This window comes from Aotus nancymaae, unplaced genomic scaffold, assembly GCF_030222135.1.
Source record: "Aotus nancymaae isolate 86718 unplaced genomic scaffold, 86718_ANA_hifiasm-v0.15.2.pri h1tg000043l, whole genome shotgun sequence".
Taxonomy (NCBI): Eukaryota; Metazoa; Chordata; class Mammalia; order Primates; family Aotidae; genus Aotus; species Aotus nancymaae.
In genome coordinates, this window is record NW_026988457.1 from 16234660 (window position 1) to 16246922 (window position 12263).

The following is a 12263-nucleotide window of genomic DNA, read 5'->3' on the forward strand; positions in this document are numbered from 1 at the left end:
GTTTCACCATGTTGACCAGGATGGTTTCAATCTCTTCACCTCGTGCTCCACCCGCCTCGGCCTCCCAAAGTGCTGGGATTACAGGTGTAAATCACCACGCCCGGCCTTTTTTTTTTTCTTTCTTTGAGACAGAGGCTTTCTCTGTCTCCCAGGCTGGAGTGCAGTGGTGCCATCTCAGCTCATTACAACCCCCTCCTCCCAGGTTCAAGTGATTCTCCTGCTTTGGCCTCCTGTGTAGCTGGAACCACATGCATGCACCACCACGGCCAGCTTATTTATTTATTTATTTATTTATTTATTTATTTATTTATTTCAGACGGAGTTTCGCTCTTGTTACCTAGGCTGGACTGCAATGGCGCGATGTCGGCTCACCAAAACCTCCGCCTCCCAGGTTCAGGCAATTGTCCTGCCTCAGCCTCCTGAGTAGCTGGGATTACAGGCACGCACCACCGTGCCCACCTAATTTTTTGTACTTTTAGTAGAGACGCGGTTTCACCACACTGAACAGGATGGTCTCGATCCCTTGACCTCGTGATCCACCCACCTCGGCCTTCCAAAGTGTTGGGATTACCGGCGTGAGCCACGACCCTCGGCCTTCTGTCCCTGAGGCTGGAGTGCAATGCTGCGATCTCAGCTCATTGCAACCCCCACCTCCCCGGTTCAAGCGGTTCTCCTGCCTTGGCCTCCTGAGTAGCTGGAACCACAGACATGCACAAACATGTCCAGCTAATTTTCTTTTTCTTTTTCAGGCTGGAGTGCGGTGGTGCAATCTCAGCTCATTGCAACCCCCGCCTCCCAGGTCAAGCGATTCTCTTGCCTTGGCCTCCCGAGTAGCTGGAAACACAGGAATGCACCACCATGGCCAGCTAATTTAAAAAAAAAAAAAAAAAAATGCCGGGCGTGGTGGCTCACGCCTGTAATCCCAGCGCTTTGGTAGGCCGAGGCGGGTGGATCACGAGGTCAAGAGATCGAGGCCATCCTGGTCAACATGGTGAAACCTTGTCTCTAGTAAAAATACACAAAATTAGCTGGGCATGGTGGTGCGTTCCTGTAATCCCAGCTCCTCAGGAGGCTGAGGCCGGAGAATTGCCTAAACCCGGGAGGCGGAGGTTGAGGTGAGCGGAAATGGCGCCATTGCACTCCAGTCTGGGTAACAAGAGCGAATCTCTGTCTCAAAAAAAAAAAGAAATTAGGTGGCCATGGTGGTGCATGCCTGTGGTTCCAGCTACTCAGGTGGCCAAGGCAGGAGAATCGCTTGTACCTGGGAGTCGGGGCTTGCAATGAGCTTAGATCGCACCACTGTACTCCAGCCTGGGAGACAGTGTAAGACTCCGTCTCAAAAAAAAAAAAAAAAAAATGCTGGCCGTGGTGGTGCATGCCAGTGGTTCCGCTGCTTAGGAGACCAAGGCAGGAGAATCACTTGAACCTGGGAGGCGGCGGTTGCAATGAACTGAGATCGTACCACTGCACTCCAGCATGGGGGACAGAGTAAGACTCTTTCTAAAAGAAAAAAAAAAAAAAAGGTTGCGCTTGGTGGCTCATGCCTGTAATCCCAGCACTTTTGGAGGCCAAGGCGGATGGATAACCTGAGGCCAGGAGTTTGAGACCAACCTGACCAACATAGAGAAACCCTGTTTCTACTCAAAATACACAATTAGCCAGGTGTGGTAGTGCATGCCTGTAATCCCAGCTACTTAGGGGGCTGAGGCAGGAGAATCACTTGAACCCAAGAGGTGGATGTTGCAGTGAGCCGGGATAGCGCCACTGCACTCCGGGCAACAACAGCAAAACTCCACCTCAAAAATAAAAATAAAAATAAAAATGATTTAGCTGGGCTAATCCCAGCTGCTCCAGAGGCTGAGGCAGGATAATCACTTGAACGCGGGAGGCAGAGCTTGCGGTGAGCCAAGATGGCGCCATTGCACTCCAGCCTTGGCGGAAAGAGCAAACTCCTACCAAAAAAAAAAAGAAAAAAAGAACTAGCCAACCATAGTGACATGCTCCTGTAGCCCCAGCTACTTGGGAGGCTGAGGCAGGAGAATCGCTTGAACCTGGGAGACGCGCACCATCCCACCCAGCTAATTTTTCTGTATTATTTGTAAACATGGGTTTCAGGGTTTCACTACGTTGGCCAGGCTGGTCTCACAACTCCTTATCTCTGGCAATCCACCCGCCTCAGCCTCCCAAAGTGCTGGGATTACAGGTGTGAGCCACCATGCTCAATACATCCTTTTCAATAAGCTCTCCTCTCTGACGTGACCCATAGAGCCAGTAGGTCCTAAGATTCCCATGTGTGTCAGAAGCCTGAAGTCAGTGAGATGAAGCCCAACATCAAGAATCGGAGGAAACCAACTTGTGGGGCAACAACGTAAAGAAAACACTGGGTAGTCTGGCTACAGTATAATTAAATTTTCTTGTTTTCAAGTTTGAACTCCAATAAAAGGACTTTCAATGTGCTATTTTTGCAATTTTCAGTAACAAATGTGTGTATACAGAAACAATAAAACTGACATATTCGAGTAACATTAAAAACATTTTTTTTTCTTTAAGAAAAAAAAAAAAAGGCTGCATGATGAATCAGTTACATGGCTTTGGCCGAGTATGGAGTGGAGCTCAGTTTCAACCCAGATGCTTCTGACTTGGAAGGCCATTCTTCCAAGCATCTTTTTTCTAGTATGTTAGATATACATTCTGACTCCAGGTCTAACTCCAGAGACTACACTGTTTTCACAATACCATGTCTTCTAAACTGAACAAAATACTTGCACAAAATGGTTGATTCTCGTCTCCCAATTTCTTTTCATTCAGGAAAAGGGAAATAAAACACATTTAATTAAGCAGCCAATAAATATAAACAAATGCAGTATTAACATTTAAATGCTTTCTCAGCAATATTCTTTTAAATGATAAACCAAAAGAATATATATCTAACACACTAGAAAAAAGATGCTAGCAATTAAGGAGTGCAGCCATTAACGTTGTAACTACGTGCAATCAGGTAAGTCACTGGGAAGTGAAAACCACCTATATTTCTTCCAGTTAAAACCAAATTAATAACTCTCATTTTATAAATATGATAGCCAAATGTGAGACACGACCCACAAAATGCAGAGGGGCACAGACAAGCCGCAGCAATATCACGACCCCTCAGTTCACAAGTAAGGGAGACACACCATTATCTGAGATATACCGTAAGGACACCAATACATATGGCATTGCAATGGCTGTTTCAGGAAACATCCATTTACACAGTTTCCTGGATTTCAGGCATAAAAACATGACTGAAGACATATACCGGCCCTATTGCCCTGACAATTCATAACCATTGTAACAGTTACCATTTCGCTACTCAGAAGATTATAAAAAAAATCGTATTTTTCATAAGACTCTACGACCTAAGACCTACTACCCGTAACTCTGACATACACATATTGTACAACCTTAATATATAATTATCAAATCTGATAACCAACGTTCTGTAAATTACCAGATATTACAATATTTTGGTGTTTGCCTGTTAACCAAGCTGAGGGGGGGAGGGGGAGGTTGGAAGAAGCCTCATTTCACCTGTCCTTTCCAAAATTTCACTTCAAGGCTGTTCAGAAACTCAGTAGGTCCAGATATAAATCTCCAAGTTTGTCTAATTTTCACTGCTTAACAAAAGCGATGTAGACAGCAATTACTGTATCCTCCATCAATCTTTTCAGATTGCACAGAATTTCTTCCAGATAACTCCAATAGAAAAAAAGACAGGTATTCCCGTTTTAGTATGTACGTCGTCTTTTGCACAAGTCAGTGGAGAGTGAAAGCCTTTAAAACGTTTCAATGTTCCTGGTATTGCTTTCCGATCAACACGATAAAAGAGACAATCCATATTTACCAAGATTAAAAACGTTTCCACCACGTACGGAAAATCTCTCCAAAAACACAAAATCTAATTCAAACATTATAAATAACAAGAGAAATGTAAAAACAATTCCATAAACAAACTTCGAAATGGGTATGGGGTTGACAATACTGAAGCCATTACTCAAAAGAAACCTCTGTAAAACCAAGAATGCACAATCGATGCTGGAGAAAGCCAAACCAGAGGGGCTGCGCAGTCCCGCATTGCAAATTTCAACACACTCACTCCTAGACGACAACATCCAAGGCCACTCACTAAGGAGAAGAAAAGTGCATGGCTCTCCAGAGCACGCAAGTTTCGCCATACGCATCAGTAAGGGGGCTGCGCCGGCACGAGGACTGGCCGGTGGGCATTCCGGCAACCTACAGCTGGCAAGGACCACGGCCATCCCGGGGCCTAGGTAGGGTGGCCCGGGGGCAGGCCGGCATCCCCGGGGTGACCCGACCCGCCCCTCCCCCCTCCCGGCGCCTGACTGCACAGCGCCGCCACCCCCCTGCCCCGCCCACCCTCCTCCCAGTTCTGCTTCAAACAAAGTGCGCGCTAAGGGACCGGCAGCGGCCAGGGAAGTGGTGACAGGAGAGTAGCGGCCATGTTGGCGGGGGGCGGAGGAGATGTGAAGATGGAGGAGCGCCCGCCCGCCCCGAGGCCGCGGCCCGCCCCGCCCGGGTCCCCGCCGCGGCCCGGCCGGCATTGCGCGCGTTGCGGGCGCCGCCGGAAGGACAATTCCCCACCGGGCCCCGCGTGGGCCACGCTCACCTGCACCCCCGGCCAGGCCGCCGCACCCCTGGCCCGCCTGCAACCCGCACCCCGTCACGGGCCTGCAAGACCCACCCTCCCCCGCGCGGACCTTACCTGCTGGCCGCTGAGGCCGCCGTCCACATGCCTGCAGTTGCCGCCGTTGCTCGTTCGCGCTGCCGCCAGCCCCAGCCCGAGCCAGAAGGCGCTCCCTCGCGGCGGACGCCGGCGGCGCTCCCTCGCGGCGGACGCTGCCGGCTCCCCAACCGCCAGCGAACCCGCGCACTGCGCCCGACCGACTGCAACTGCAGCCCTGGCGCCCGCTACGCAGGCTCAGTGGAGCGGGGCGCAGGCGCCGGAGCGAGGCGCAGGCGGGGTGGAGCGAGGTGCAGGAAGGGCGGTGGAGCTAGGCACAGGCGCGGTCGAGCGGGGCGGGGCGGTGGAGCGATGGGCGGCGCGCAGGCGCGGTGGAATGGGGCGGGGCGGGGCTATGGAGGGGGCGGCTAAGGCGGGGCCCGAGCTCGGGACTTCTAGGTGCGTGCCGGGAATGGGCGGTGGCAGGCCTCCGGAGCCCTGGAGCCTGACGGGGCGCGGCTTCTCCCCGAGTGCAGGCAGCCAGAAGGGCTTCGTTTTTGTGCAGTAGGACCTTTTTTTTTTTTTTGGAGACAGAGTTTCGCTCTTGTTACCCAGGCTGGAGTGCAATGGCGCGATCTCGGCTCACGGCAACCTCCGCCTCCTGGGTTCAGGCAATTCTCCTGCCTCAGCCTCCGGAGTAGCTGGGATTACAGGCACGCGCCATCATGCCCAGCTAATTTTTTGTGTTTTTAGTAGTGACGGAGTTTCACCACGTTGACCGGGATGGTCTCGATCTCTTGACCTCGTAATCTACCCGCCTCGACCTCCCGAAGTGCTGGGATTACAGGCGTGAGCCACCGCGCCCGGCCAGAAACTCTTAATTAGGCATTGAAAATGTTCTTTATTCTGTGGAGATGAAAACTGAGAAATAGTAAGAGGGATTTATTTTCCAACAACTATCTCGTTAGTAAAGTCTGAATGTGACACAAAAATGGGGTTTTGTTGCATCATGATAATTATTAGGATATTTCCAAATCAAATAAATCTATTTACATTAGAGTTTTAAGTAAATCACATTAGAGTTTGCTGAGAAGAATCAGTATAAGCATTTATTTTATGAATTATAAGTGTAAAAAGAAAGGAATGATAATAAAGCCTGTCTTTAAAGAATTCCAGAGTATACACATTCAGAAGAGTTTGTTAGAGCTCTTGAAGAGCTCAGCCTTTGTATCTAAAGTGCTTTGAAAGGAGAAAAGTAAAATGATTTTCCTGACATGCTACCTTGGTGAGAATAAAGAGACGTCTGGAGACTTAACCAGTTGTTAAATTCTTTGCCATTTGACCACTTCCATGTCTGACCAGGTTCCTTTTTCAGTCCAACCCAGTGTTCACCTCTACCTGCATATCGTTTCAGAAAGTTCTTTAAAAAAGCACAAATGAGTTGTTACATTAAACACCTTTTGGAAGTAGATACTAAATCCTGTTTCTCAAAAGTTGCAACTTGAGGCATGACAGCCCGTCTGACCGTTTACTTATTGGATATAGCATCAGCTTATTTGGATTTCTGGCCTTTGAAGATAAGCAGTCACAGCAAATTAAAAGACGGAGTTACGCCGGGCGTGGTGGCTCATGCCAGTAATCACAGCACGTTGGGAGACCGAGGTGAGCAGATCACCTGACATGGGGAGTTTGAGACCAGCCTGACCAACATGGAGAAACTCTGCATTTATTAAAAATACAATAAATTAGCCAGGCATGGTGGCACATGACTGTAATTCCAGTTACTCAGGAGGCTGAGGCAGGAGAATTGCTTGTACCCAGAGAAGGCGGAGGTTGTGGTGAGCTGAGGTTGTGCCATTGCACTCCAGCCTGGGCAATTAGAGCGAAACTCCATCTCAAAAAAAAGACTAATTTCATTTTGACCTCAGGCTGATCACATGGCTCTCTGAGATGACATTTTTGTACAACTGTGGTAGGTACAATGTTTTTTCACTTAGAAGGAAACCACTGATTAGCCATGTGAATTAAAATAGTAATATTTTATCTCTTTTTTATTCTTACCATGTCCTTTTCAGAATCAATGACGGCAAGAGTAGCACCATGTTCAGAACAAGCATTTTGGGCAGAAGTCCAGCTCTTCTTTGCAGTGGAAATAAAGTAGCATTTCCTCTGGTAGCCAACCCAGTCATCCGGGCATGAAGAAACATTGCTGTCTGATAGCACTGATAATGTGTATTGACCTGGACAATTGTATTTTCCCACTGTGAACAGAAAAATGCTTTGTTTTAGTAAGAAAAGAAACCAAATACCCATAGCATGCAATACTAGCCCAGGACTGCTATGTGGTGCTGGGTGGTGATAAAGCAAAGGATGAAAGCTAAAAAGGAGAATTCTGAAAAAGGTAAGAAGAAAGAAAGTTCTCAGGAACATATCGAATCTTCCATTGCACCTAATCATTATCAGATGGGGGTGTGAGGGTAAGGGGGTGTACCTTTGGCCATAATGTCAGAAAATAACAGAAATGTAGAAAAATTCTGAAAATTTGGAATAGATAGTTTTTTGAACTAAGAAAGGTAAAGTGCATTATAAATTTCAAATAAGGTTTTGAATCTGAATGCAGAGGTGGAGGTATTTGAAGATGCCGTATTTACAGCACAAAGTTGGAAAAATGGAGAGAGTAACTTTTAGGGAACTAATTCACAATCCAGAAACAGGTATGACTGAGAGTATCTCAAAAAATGATAAATGTTCCCATTTGTAAAAGACACAAATATATCTTGGTATAGCTGTAGGCATTGAATAGCTTATCATTACCGACTCTCTGGGAACTTTTAAATATAGTCTTAATTATTCAGGACTACTATTCTGTGGCCTTTAAGAAAAAACACAGAATACTAGTCACTTCCTGATGAATCTATGATGTTAGATATGATTTTTTTTCCATAATCAATGGATGTGTTCACATTTTTTTCTAGCTAAATAGCTATTTATTCAGAATTCAAATCAGCTGCCTTCATTCTAGATGTAAACATCTTTTCAAATGCAATTTTATCCTACAGTAATACATAAATCATAGATACTTTTAATACTTATAAAAGTATTACATTAATCATTCAAGGAATGTGGAATTATGTTTAGTCTTGATTAGGAAATTGGCCATATATGTTATATGGGATAATTTTAAATTAGCTACAATTTCTGATTAGCTAGACTGAACTAATATTGATTTCAGCTGGGCATGAATTCTACAGCTAGGAGGCTTTAGAAGAATTGAAGTACAGACCCACCTGATAAGGCAATGAGGGTTATGATTAAAATGGTGATGAAGACCACATTCACTACAGCACATAGGACAGAAACTTGGAAGAACCCTTCACGTTGTGTTGAAAAACGGGGACTATTGGCATCATCTGGAAGGGAGAAAGTTGATAATTAGTTCAGACAGTCTATAGAAGTACTATATTAACATGTGATATTATTTTGAGGCGTTTAAATTTAGTATTTCCCATCTCCTTATATGAAATTTCCCTATATCCATATACAAATTTCTAAGTTAATTTTCTCCCAATTTTGAGTGACTTTGAATAGTCTCTTGTTGACTTGAAATGAAACAATTCAAACGTAATGATGAGATCATAAAATATCTCCTCGAAATATTTACCTGGCACATACAATTTATACACTTAATAGCTATGAAAATTCTAAGTATATAATCAGTTTATTGTTTCAATCGTGATAAGAACATTTATTAAATATCCACATGCCCTAGAAAACACATTAAAAAATTTGAGGGTGTGGTGGCTCACACCTGTAGTCTCAGCATTTCAGGAGGCTGAGGTGGGTGGATAGATTACCTGAGCTCAGGAGTTGAAGATCATCATGAACAACATGGTGAAACTCTGTCTTCACCAAAAATACAAAAAATTAACTGGTTATTGTGGCTTGCACCTGTGGTCCCAGCTACTTGGGAATTTGAGGTAGGAGGATTGCTTTAGCCTGGGAGGCAGAAGTTGCAGTGAGCTGAGATTGTGCCACTGCACTCTAACCTGGGTGACAGAGTGAGACGCTGTCTCAAAAAAAAAAAAAAATTCTAGCATAATTCCTTAACTTCCTTAGGGTTACTGTTGGAGAGAAATGATATGAATGGGATAAACATGGATAATATCATAAAGTAAATTATTGAATTGATATATAAATATGTAACATTAAAATGACTGAAAAAATGTAATTGGAATTTTCAGATATTACTAGTGGGAGAGTAAATTGGAAAAACACTTTGGAAACTGTTTCTTATAAAATTAAATATATGCCTTTTCTATGACCCAACAAATCTACTCCTATGTATATCCTCAAGAAAAATGAAAAATGTTCTCAAAATGCCTTGTGCAAGAATGTTCCTAGCAGCTTTATTCTTAAGAGCCAAATTCCAGAAATAACTCAAATATTCATCAACAGGAGAATGAATAAACAAATTATGGTATATCCACACAAGAAAATTCTGCTCAGCAATTTAAAATAAAACAACTGATACATGCAACAAAATGACTGAATCTCCAAAAAAATAAATAAATAATTTTGAGTGAAAAAAATCCAGCCACAAAAGATTGTAATATTATAAATACAAATAAATATTTCCATTTCTATAACATTAATGAATAGTTTACCTAAGCTCTGGTGACAGAAATCAGAACAGTAGTTGCCTTTGTGTGTGTAGGTAAGGTAATTTAACTGGAGTGGGATATAGGGCAAACTGTCTGGGGTCATGGAAATATTCAAATGTTGACTGGTCTTGTGGTTCTACAATTGTCATGACTCATTAAACTATACACCTATGAGCTGTGCATTCATTATATGTAAACTAAACCTCAGTTTAAAATGATGTGTGAATGAACAGTGAAATATTTGATTTTTTCAAAAGATGTTAAAATAATAGAGGAAATTTGACAGTATTATAGAGCAAATATTCAGTGAAAGTTTTTTCATTTACCCTCTGTACAGTGGTTAAACAAAGTAAAAGGCTTTTTTTTTTCTCCAACAAGTAATGTTTCTGTGGAAGGATTTAGAATAGGAATATGATGTTAATGATAATTGATAGTTACAAAAAACTCTAGAAGGATATCTGTTCTACAGTATAAGTAAATAACTGAGGAAAGAGAAAAGAGAATTTTGTGACTTAGATTTTGGATTTCAATTTTGCATGATACGCTGTCAGGATTCTTAAAATGTGGCCCCCGAGAAGTACACAGGTCCCTATTGTATTCTCAAAAACCGAAATGGAAAATGGCTACTTGAGTAACTGACAATGCAAAACAGTTTCAAAATAAAAAAAAAAACTTTTTTTCAGCATGGATGATTTTCATAACTTAAAAAATGTTTACATAAGATTTATGTTGAAATCCACATATTTTTACCCTTTAAACATTTATCTAAAGTTAAACTGGACCAAGAGATGTTACCTTTCTTTCTTAGTAATTTACCAGGTACTGGTGTCAACATCAACTTTTGCTTTATCTGGAAGTTATTTTTCCTATCACAGATCTGCACTCAGATTTTGCAGAAGATGCCTTTACTTCACTGCTATCTAGCTCGATTTTCTAGCTTCTCAAAGCAGATTTTCCTTTTTTCACCTGTATAGAATCATGATCGGAAGCAGCCTTTGCTACTTAAGGCAGCAAGTTCAGAGCTCTGTCTAGTTTCACTTGGTGCTATGTGAGAGTCAGTTGTGCTGCTTGAACTTAGCACTACAACAGCTGTCTCCTCAGCCAGCACTAACACACCCTAATAACCCATGGGATCCAGGGTCTCTCTGAGTCCATTGGCTCAACTAGGGAGTAAGCTTTGAGATGACTCTCAGATGGTATTTTATTCCCATTAATGAGGGCTAGTGTTACCCACAGTAACACCTATCTCCTAGGTGACAAAACATTTCCCCCAACAGCACACTTTTGCTTTGATTTCAGGTCCTGCACATTAGTAGAGAAGTTGAAAATAAACCCAATTTGCTACCTATTGAATTACCCAAGGGTGACATCCAGCGATTCTTCATACTAATAAATCATCTTACTAGGGCAACCTAAATTAGATATTCAACAGAAAGTTGAAACAATATCAGGAAAAGTTAAGAATGTCTGCATTTTTTTCTTTCAGCTATGCTATTTATTAATTATTATCATTATTATTATTTTATTTGTAGCAGTGCAACTGGGTCATAACTAATGGTTCACCTGATTACCTGAAACTTTGCATGCTTTGCACTTGTTATCCATGCTAAATTTTATGTTCTTAAACACAGGATGGATTTAGGAGAAGTAATTGATGTTTTTTGGAAGGAAACTAATATAGTAGACACATGATAAGAAAATAATCCCTTTCTACAAGCTTGTTTTAGTTCTGCTGTTTCTAACATATCCCTTTGTTACTGGCTAGCTCCTGCTGACAAGCAAAGTCTAATTCCTAAGTGCTAGTGCTTTAGTGTACCTCATTAATTAAGGAGAAAGAGGAATAAATGGAAAAAAGTCAAGAAATTTTACAGAAATAAGTTATAGAAAAATAATAGGCAAAATCACAGTAATAGGCAATAAACCAGATATGTCGATATAATAAACAAATAGAAGAGAGGAAAATTTCTAAAATGACTACATTCTGATGAGAAACAAAGGAAAGGAAGAAAAAATTCTAAGTCACATCGACTTTGAAGCCAGAAATTGGAAGGGTTAAATAGAAGGATGATATGGAGGACAAATGTCCTATAAAGAATACGAAAGCAGATGATTGCATTTTCAGGAATCCTTTTGTGACATTCTTTTAGTAAATTACAAATGGACACTGTAAAATGTTAGCTGCTTATATAGCAATTATCTCAAAGATGGCAAACTTGCACATTTCCAGCAACTAGAGGATGCTGTCATGAGAACATGGGATAAGGCACACCGAAAGCAGATAAAGATGCAAGGGAAGGCAAACAACGTAATTGCTTATGCGGAAAATAGAATTTTTCATAGACAGCACTTCCGGGAGAATATACAGATGGATATGGAAAATGATGGAGAATAACTGGGCTAGAGCAGGAAGTTTTCTAATTAAATCTAAACACTGAGATAATATAAACTGAAGCGAAGAGAGCGATCTTTAAAGATCTTCATTTTTGCAGCTTTCTCTCATCTCGGGTATTAGAACTCCTTATATATAAAGAGGGATTCACCTCTTCCCTGAAGTAGAACCTGTCTTCTCTAAAAGACAAAGCCTCACTTTCTTCCCTAACAACCATTATATATCACATATATAGAGATTACCAGTATATTTTTTCTACTATTATATATCATATATAGAGAGATTACCATTATATCTTCTGTAACTACTATTATATGTCATATGTAGAGATATTATAGAGTATATACGAAATCAGAACTGACTTACTTTCTTGTCCACTCTCTGGATGCAAAGAGTTGTTCTCTGTTATGAAACAATTTTCAGAGCTCATCTTTATTCTCAAGATTCCTTAGTTAATCTGAGGTCACGCTGATCTAGAGTGAAAGTCTTTGCTGGA

General features: G+C 42.3%; 1 protein-coding gene across 1 annotated transcript; it reads right to left on the reverse strand.

Moving 5' to 3' along the window:
- Positions 1–5947: 5947 nt before the first annotated feature.
- On the reverse strand, positions 5948–12263 carry LOC110569441 (early activation antigen CD69-like). Its single transcript, XM_064361808.1, has 4 exons — positions 12134–12263; positions 8005–8127; positions 6779–6978; positions 5948–6137 (listed from the first exon to the last, which is right to left on the reverse strand). Exons 1-4 carry the CDS (start codon positions 12195–12197, stop codon positions 5949–5951), a joined length of 576 nt encoding a protein of 191 aa, XP_064217878.1. The 5' UTR covers positions 12198–12263; the 3' UTR covers position 5948.